We start from the raw sequence: 9,216 nt of genomic DNA, 5'->3' as shown, positions 1-9,216 counted from the left end.
CACTCCACTGGCCGCGCCTGTCAAACCATTGGACAGTTGAACTCGTCGCGCAAAGTTAGACCATCTTCATGCACTGCCCTAGCCTTCGCTAACGGGAAAAAAAAGAAAAGAAAAGAAAACACCCGGCGCGCTTGCTTTCGTCGCTCTGCCTCCTTCGGGTCTGCGGTTGGAGACGTGAACAGTGCATCCGGAATTTCGCAGCTAAAACAATGCTAACTACTCGTTACGACAAGACATTCTCAAACCCACGAATCACGCAGAAATACCACCGTCCACACGGACGTTCTTGCCAACACCCCGCGGGGAACCTCGTTTCGCGTCGGGAAACGCGCTGCCCGACCGGCGGAGTGGGCCGCGCTGACCAAAGCCCACCAAAGCACTGGGTTTTGGTCACCGCCGCGCTGACCAAAGCCCAGTGAATACACCCTGTTGGTTACTGCGCTGTTTGCACAGAAAGCTTGTTAAGGGTTCATGCAGGTCATGGTTCCAAAAAGGAATAACATGATGATGATGATGATTAGGGGCTTCGTAACGGGGTGGCGTTGCACAGCGGCCTTAGTCGTAACGCCACTGCGCAATCACCTAGCCAAAAAAAATACAAGAAATATAAAAATAACATAAAATAATGCCTTTATGAAATTGTTGTGATACTCTGACTTCTTTGTTCGCATGTCTTCCCAATCTGTTCTCTGCTCTTTTCCCACCAACACTCTAACCTTCTTTTACTAACCTCTACTGCCGTCCAATTCACTTTTCCGCTAAGCTTAAAGCCAAGGGCCTCCGGAAACTGGATGGCTCCCTCACCGAGGGCTGGACGGATACTTCTGCTCTCCCTTACAATATGTCGCATGGTTTCTGGCACCCTGCCGTAGCCTACGCACATTTCTTCCTGTACCGTCTCGCGGATAAGCGTATTTGTCCGCAAGTATACCCGCCCGGGTTTCAAAAAGCAATGCGCTCCCTTTGGTATTATCGAAGAACTTTCCCTTGTGATCTCCTGCCTCCAGATCCCGTAGATATCTAACGACTTCTTCGCGTCCATCCTCTTTTTTCCAGGTCGTTGTCTCTGATTCTTTTTACTTCATTTTTTATTGCCTTAGTCATTTCCCCTGCACTTCCAGGTGTCATATGCTTTGTCCTGAGCCTTCTGATTCTTTTCCACCACTGTGTGTCCACGCTTTTCAGGTAAAGATACCGTAACACTTTGGCCGCCCATCTCTGGTCATCAGTATTTCTAAGTCGTTCTTCAAAACACATTTTGCTCTGTGCTTCCCTCACCTCAAAGGAGGCCCATCTCATGTCGCTATGCACTGCCTCATTTGTTTTTTTACTGTGTGCGCCCCCAATGCCAATCGACCTATACCGCCCTCTGATTTACTTCTAGCCCTGTTTGAATATCTGATTTAACACACACTACTGCGTTCAGTAAAGAGCCTGTGTTCAGCAAAAAGCGCCATCTGCATGCGTTTGGCCGGACGTGCACGTCCGGCCAAACGCATAGAGATGGCGCTCTTCCGGAAGCTCCCGAAGAGCGCCATGCCGAAGCTCCGGAAGCCGAAGCTTCCGGAACACCCGTTTGTGACTTCCCCTGCGACCAGAAGCGACACTTTTTGATTGAAGGGCAGGGGAAGTGTGCCGCAGACGGGGATTCGCCTTCGCGCAATCGCTGTCACACCCTGCAACCAGTGGCTCTGAACAAGCGTGATAACAGTTTGACAACTGGCGTGGCAACAGCGTGGCAACAGGAAAACGTATACAGGTGGTGCTCGCCGATCCGCCTACACCGCTACCACAAAAAAGAACAGCGGACACAGGCAGGGGCACCTCGCTGGTTCACAAGTGGAACGAAGGAATTTACCCCCGCAAGGCTAACAGAGGTTAGTGTACTGTCGTTATATTCTCTTGCATGCTATGTAGTTTGCCGAGAAAGCTAGCCACCCGTTAAACGGCAGGGCTCTTGCAGCCGCCGTAACGGGAGACAACAAAATATTGATTGATTGTGGGGTTTAACGCGCCGACGCAACGCAGGCGATGAGGCGCGCCGTAGTGGAGGGCTCCGGATTAATTTTGACCACCTGGGGATCTTTAACGTGCGCCGAAATCTCGAACACACGGGCGTTTTTGCTTTTCGCCTCCATCAGAAAAGCGGCCGCCGCGGCCGGGAATCGAACCCGCGACCTCGTGCTCAGCAGCGCAACGCCTTAGCCACTGAGCCACCGCGGCGGGTAGACAACAAAATAGCGTGTTCGTAACTCTAGGCAGTTCCTACCCCCGTAGAATGCGTATAGGTCGGCGTCGATATATGTTCGCTAGGTCTTGCGTAAGTTGGCCCGCCTTTTGTCGAGCCATCGTATCTGGCAAGTTCGCTCTTTTAGTCCCTTGTCACTACCGTATTTACTCGCGTAATGATCGCTCTTCTCCTTCCAAAAATATGGTGTAAATTTAGGGGTGCCTTCATTACGCGAGCTAAATTTTTCGAGAAAAAAGTTTCAGCGCCGAAAGCGCAAGCAAGTTGCAAGTCAGAATTTTTACCAAAGGTCACATTCACATACAAACATAATAAATAAAAACCTAATAAAAGCTCCACGGACAACCGCCAGCCGCGTAGCAAACTGAACCAAAATGTAGTGTTTTCATGAATTATGGAGCGCGCCTGAACGAGTTGGCTGTCAGGTGATAACAGGTCGGTCGACCAATAAATGGCTGCTGCTGTCACAGTGCAGGACACGGTTGCCGTCGCAGCTAGTTGAGCGCGTTTTTTTCTTTGCCTTGTGTGTATTTAGTGAGAGTTTCTTCCGCACCAATAATTAATTCATTATTGCCGATATCGCCAATATCGGCAAGTATGCAGCAATAACGTGCCCATATCCGCTTCGAAAGAGAAGGAAACGTAGGTAAGCACGAGTAACGTCAGCTGGACTGCGGCAAGTTCAGGGTGCGATCATTGCGCGGAAAATAAAAAAAAATGTCGTATTTTGACGACACACTTCAGGAGTGCGATCCTTATGCGAGAAAGTACGGTATTGTTGCACGTTCAGTTCGTACGTGAAACGGCAACCTGAAATAGAAGCGCAGCGAAAATGATTCCAATATGAATACTAAGCTACAGTTAAACCTGGATGCAACGAACCTCTATGTTGCCAATTCCTGAATTTAACGGAGATTTTCAATTCCCCGTTTCCACCTTCTTTGAAGCCCACGTGGTTGCGACATCTATGTAACGAACGAGTTGCGAAGGTTAACCTGGATATAACGAATTTGCTACGCCGATGATTCAAGGTTTCTGGTCAGTTTTCGAAAAATCGGCACGCGAAATGCACTAATTTAGCGGATTTCGCCCGCACCGATATCTTTCGTGCGTTTCCATGTGTGAGTGCGGCGTCGGGTTATGTGCTAGGCCTGCCTGTCGACGTGTAGTCGCGTATGTCTCCTGATATCTGTGGTATGGGTTCGTGGATGATTTCTGCTGCCTGAACACGAAAAGAGATCCCTTTTCAAGGCAAGCTCGCAATTTTAAATGCCGTCTCCACCGGCGAGAAGGAAGAACGACACCGGCGGGTACAGTGTCTCAGCTGGCATCCCTACAAAAATTTTTACTGAAGAAAATAGCAGCAAGTTCGCGAAAAGGCGCCCTTTCATCACAAGTTTGGCTCTTCAAACGCGTTAAGGCACCGAAAAGTATCAAAAAGCAAAAGTGATACTTAGTTACGTTTGTCAATTCGGGGGCGGTGCAGTAGCAGCAAGCGCAAATCACGCAGATCTTCAGTGTGAAATATATCCTTGAACAAGTGTGAGTTCAGCATCAGTGGTGCCTAGCATATTGGTTTCGTTTCTGCTTCATTCCCGCAAGCTAAAAATCGAAACCTGCATTTTGGAAAAACCTGGATGTAACGACAAAATGTGAATTTATTTCAGCTTCGTTATATCCAGGTTTAACTGTATACACGACAATTCTCAACTACAGTGTCGCTCCTCTTTTTTTTACCAGTCGAAAAGCATGCACGCTTGGAGGTGTTACGTACGCTAACGTCACCAGGACTGACTCTAACAAGTTGTTCGAAGAATTTATTTAAACGTGAGAGAGAGAGAGAGAGAGAGAGAGAGAGAGAGAGAGAGAGAGAGAGAGAGAGAGAGAGAGAAGAGAGAGAGAGAGAGAAGAGAGAGAGAGAGAGAACTTTATTTACAACCAAAGGCGGTTCAGACAACCCAATTACCCAATTACCAGTCGTCTTCAATGAATGCTGAACTCTAGCTCTAGCGCGTTTTTGATGTATTGCACTAGAGCTAGCTGCTCCTCGAAAGTGGAGGCGAGAGTCAGCCAGGTTGGGTCAATGGGATATGGAAGCTTTGTCGGTGTGTGTAAGTGAGGAATGCTGGGAATAGTGTAAGGACATTCCCATAGGACATGTTGCTGATTAGGATATCCACTACAGTGTTTGCAGACTGGTGGTTCTTGTGCTCTTCCTCTAGAGAAAAGATATCGTCCAGCTGGGGCAGTTTAGTGTTTCGTGATTTTTTCATACTCCAGCGAGTGACCCTGAAATATAAAGCAAGTAAAAACGCAAACATTTAAATTTGATTATGCTTACACTAGTAGAGTGGTTGGGTGAAATTCTGGGAAAGGTACGGTAGCCGAAAACGAATGAAAATTTGTGCTTACACAGCCCCTGTTTTCTTCAATAAAACGGAGCCGAGAAAACGGCCCAAAAGCAAACTGACCGTCTCAAAACCTGCCGTATTTTTTCACTATCATTTACAGTGCTCGCAGAGATAGAGATGGACGAGCGACGGTGGAAGGAGAAATGGCCACACCTCGATCTGCTGCGAGACTGCACAGATTCAATGGACAGCTGTTGGCTCTGTGATGAACTTCAAGAGTGGAAGGCTGCACTCAAGGCTTTCCAAATTGACATTCAGGAACCGCTGCCCGGGAAGCTTGCTCTTGCGATTATTCCGGAAGGCCCTCCTGTGCATCAAGACGACCCTGATGACACAGCCTTTTTGTGGATCTGGTTACTGAGGAAGCATCGTTGTATCGAAACCCTCGAACTGCATGGAAGTAGTTTTCGTAATAACGTGGCTGTTCCCGATTTGGTGGTCGGGTTTGCGTCTAACTTGCGGCACATCTCTATTGACGCCGTAGAATCCTTCGACTGCAGTTCTGTGCTCGATGCAATCGGTCCCATAAACAATCTGCAGAGCTTTACTCTGACAGGTTGCAGCTTGACCGATGACTTGCTTGTGAGGCTGACGGAGCTGTTGTCAGCCAATGCAAACTCTCTCAGGAAAGTTCACATGTTATCAGTATGTTATCAGTATGGGGTATGTCATCGGTATGGGGTGGGTGATCTTAGACGTAGCTCAGGTGTCATCATGAGCGGCATCTCGAGCTGCAAGGACCTGACGAGCTTAGCATTTCGAGCCAAACTTGATTCCCCTGGGTCCCAAAGCCTTGCCATGTTGTTGCGGTCCAGTCGGAAAATGAAGGAATTCTGGCTCGATCACGACCCGGCAATAGAGGAGGCATTCTGCGACTTTATGAGAACAAATACGACACTCACGGAACTGCATTATTCTTGTCGGTCTGGGGGGCGTAGTGCTGACGTCCTGAGGGCTGTTGAAAACGACAACACCCTAGAACTCCTGGCGATCGACTGTCAGCAATTGGAATTCCTAGTTGTGGGACAAGGCCTTCGTTCCCTGCTCTCAAACAACAGAAGACTTCGAACACTGAAAATAACGGAGGCTACGATCAGTGGCAAGTGTGGAGAACTGCTTGCCGAAGGATTATCAGAAAACGAGACGCTGGAGTGTCTGGATGCCTCCGAATGCAGGGTGTTGTTTGAAGCAGTTCAGCGCTTGTGCCACGCACTAACAATAAACAAAACGTGCTCAGTGAAGCTTGGCTTAAAGATGGCATCGCCTTTGGAGAGGTAAGAAAGCTTCGCACATTTCTCTCATAACATGTATACGTGTGTAGTTCACATTTATTTTGTCTCCATTACGTGAAGCATTGCCATGTGCGCGCATGCTAGAGGGACAGTTGTTTGCAGAGGACCCAAAATTTGTAGGGCATAATTGGGGGGGGGGGGGGGGGTCGTGCTCCTCTCCCCTCCTAGACAAAAAAAAAAAGAGGCTTCGCCCCCATGTTTGGCAGGATTTGAAGAGTTGTAGCTCCAAACATAAACGACTGGCTGGTGTGGTACAAAGAACGAGGCTCAATGCGGCTGCGCCTTTTTGACAGAACATACGTCCCGTCCGCCAAGCCCAATGGTTATTTAATTCCCCATTCGCCTTTTTTTGAGGCCTGCACTGACTTGGAAACAGAATATCGCCACCGCCCCATCTTGAATCTGCCATTCGGTACAGTGGTAAGAGCATTTGAAAGAAGTGAGGAAAGCAGACAGATGGGCTTTGAGGGTATTAGGGAGTAGAGGAAGAGGGCCAGTGGGTGTTTTAGGTTTGTAGTGCTATTGCCGATTTATAATGATAATGTTTCGTTTTTCTGGGAATAAGAAGTGCAGTAGTCCAAAAATGGTGAATGTCTGCTAACGGAGATGCACTTTGCAGGGAGGCGCTGGCCAGGACTCTGAGCGAGGGCAAGTTGTACGGACGTGTGCAGCTAAGGTGGACTGACTTCGATGCTGCGGGCCTGCGTGCTGCACTGCAACAGCCGACCGCACGCTCCATCGATCTGGTGCTCAGCACTAAACATCTGTCGTGTGCCTCCTTCGTATCGCTGTGCCAAGCACTGTCTTCAAGCCGCCTCGTCTACAGCCTGGCCGTTTATCTCTCAAGGGACGCCACGCCCGAACACGTGGACAGCCTGTGTGATGTGCTCAACAAGGCGCAATCGCTGAAACGCGTGATACTTATTGAAGATCACTACAAAAGTCGGGGTTTTGCAGCGAGGGCAGCGCACGGTCTCCGCTCGAACACGTCCGTGACGCACCTCAAAATCGCGTGCATAAGTCTGAACGGTGAAAATGCAGAACTCCTCAGGTCTTTGATGGCGGAAAGTCAGAGTCTGAACGTCGTGGAACTCGAAGTGGTGCCCTACGGATGTGGCGAGGAACTGGACAAGCTAACCATAGATATTCTCTCCCAGGGAATGACTGAGAACCAGTTCATAACCTCCTTCCATTTGAGGTCCATTGAGATGGCCTTTCTGACAACAATCAGAGACGCTCTCACGCGGAACAACGTACGTCTTAACCGTGCCGCTCGATTTGTGCTCGGCAGAAACAGGGGAAAGCTGTGCGCCGAAGCGTTCGAGCTTTTCGAAGCACAGCCGTCCTTGGTTGCGCGTGTAACGGAAGCGTCGGGGATGTCTGGCAGAGATGCCGAAGCTGCCGTCAGGTCGGCGAAACACTTCATCAGCGACAACTACTTCTTCATCACCCAAGTTGTTCGCGACAAGTTGGAATGCCTTCCCGGAGAAGGAACTCAAATAGACCAGCTTAATCCTGCCTGTTGGCGTCGTATTCTGGACTACCTCAAGGTCGCGGATGTCATTGTGCCGTAATTGTGCCGCTTCGCCATGAGTGCAGAGAAAGTGCACACCAGTGCACACAGGGTGCATACAGTGCAGTGCACACTGGGTGCTGAGAAAGCACAAAGAATGCCAGAAATAATGTTATACATTGACAATTTATGCTTGTGCATCGCTTGATAATTTATGCTTGCGGGTGTCTCTTGATGACTTATAATCGCGTGTATATCTTTGAGGATCAATAAAAGTTGTGTCCCCGAAGAATTGCAAACAACTTGCCACAGAGTCAGCTTTACTCACATAACCTTTAGTTGACACATTTCACATTTGAGTGAAAACATTTAAAAAAAAATGTTGAAAACGAAGGATCGCTACCGCGCTGAAAAAAGACGGAAACGAAGAACGAATGTGAGCAGTGCGAAATCCCGCATGCATGGTTTTTTTTCCTAAAGGAGCCCTGAAGATAAAATAAATGTTTAAGTAGAAAGATTTGGTATTTTATAGCAACACTTGTCCGGTAGCAAACAATACTTTATTCACCGGGAATTTTTTTAAAGCCAAAATTTCAATTCTCTCTGTGTATCGTATATTTTGTGACGTCAGCAGTTACATACCCAGGGCACGTATCTGAATCGATATGTAGTATGCTGACCGAGGCTGTGGACGTCCAGACCGGCCGTGACTTTGGTTAATTGTTTATCCTCCGCATTCCTAGATGGCGCAGCAATACCGCTCAAGGACTGCTGTTGACACCCTGTTTCTGACCGGTCTTGAACAACTTCCGTAAATTTGTTACTGTTTGTGAAGTGCTCAGGCGTTGACGCCGGACGCGGCAGAGAGAGAGAGAGAGAGAGAGAGAGAGAGAGAGAGAGAGAGAGAGAGAGATAGAGAGAGAACAAACTTTATTGCGCATTCTATTGGGCCGTTTAGCCGCATGATGGGGTGGTGCCCTCATCTCGGGCCCCATATGTTTCCAGGTACTCCTGTCGTCTGGTGATCAGCGCAATTTGTTCTTCGAGGGCAGGGATGGACAACAAGGTCTCCCATCGCTCGGGTTTGATGTGAGGGGAACTTGGGAAAATTGCACTCTCCTATTATGTGCTGGAGTGTTCCCATTTGTCTGCAGTTGGGACATTCTTTCTCGAATCTATCTGGGTAGAACTTGTTTCGGAGATAAGGGTGGGGGAAGGACCCGGCTTGGATTTGTCTATGATTTGCTGCGCTCTCCTTAGAGAATGGTGTGGTTTAGGATACCTTTTTCTCCCGTCTATACAGTGATTGACTATGTCCTTGTAGCTCGTTATGGGTTGCAGTTCCTACCCTTCTGCGCGGCTGACTGTTGTTGTTGTAGTCCTTTATTAAGCGAAGGAAGGCCATGCGGCCAAAATAGGGATAGGGGAAGGAGGGTAAGGGCGGAGTAGCCAGTTAAAAAGATGATGCGTGCATGAAGACCGCACAGGGGTACCCATCAGACCACGGCGGCCAAGCTAAGGTGGAGATCTTTCATTAGGGGATTTTCACGACCGGAGTAGGCCCCAGTCTACACTAATCTTGACAGGCCACTCTCTACACCGAACAGCCCAAGGGCTCTGATAAAGTTTGTATCTTCAAATGGTGGATCATCTTCAAAGGCGTCGGGAGGCATAGCATTGGTGAGGATATGGCGGTACAGTGAAAACGCGGAGCAGCGCCAGATTAGGTGGTCAAGGGTGGCGAATACGGTC

At 48.7% G+C, this 9,216-nt stretch overlaps 2 protein-coding genes across 2 annotated transcripts in view; both read left to right on the top strand.

The window, feature by feature from the left end:
* The window catches only part of LOC144142660 (uncharacterized), a 125,547-nt gene that overhangs the window by 62,244 nt on the left and 54,087 nt on the right, over window positions 1–9,216 (top strand). The gene's annotated exons all lie outside the window — the stretch shown is intronic.
* LOC144142661 (uncharacterized) lies at window positions 1,592–7,764 on the top strand. Its single transcript, XM_077674321.1, has 3 exons — window positions 1,592–1,877; window positions 4,760–5,933; window positions 6,571–7,764. The coding sequence occupies exons 2-3, from the start codon at window positions 4,777–4,779 to the stop codon at window positions 7,523–7,525; spliced, it is 2,112 nt and encodes a 703-aa protein (XP_077530447.1). The 5' UTR covers window positions 1,592–1,877; window positions 4,760–4,776; the 3' UTR covers window positions 7,526–7,764.

Source organism: Haemaphysalis longicornis, unplaced genomic scaffold, assembly GCF_048455015.1.
Source record: "Haemaphysalis longicornis isolate Haplotype H1 unplaced genomic scaffold, Haemaphysalis longicornis Haplotype H1 scaffold_6, whole genome shotgun sequence".
Classification (NCBI taxonomy): domain Eukaryota; kingdom Metazoa; phylum Arthropoda; class Arachnida; order Ixodida; family Ixodidae; genus Haemaphysalis; species Haemaphysalis longicornis.
Note: the sequence above shows the minus strand (reverse complement) of the source record. Positions and strands in the feature narration are given on the sequence as shown.

Coding starts and splice junctions, on each gene's coding strand:
- LOC144142661 (XM_077674321.1), top strand. CDS start 4,777: ATGGACGAGCGACGGTGGAAGGAGAAATGGCCACACCTCGATCTGCTG. Junction 5,934..6,570: donor ATGGCATCGCCTTTGGAGAG/GTAAGAAAGCTT, acceptor TGCACTTTGCAG/GGAGGCGCTGGCCAGGACTC.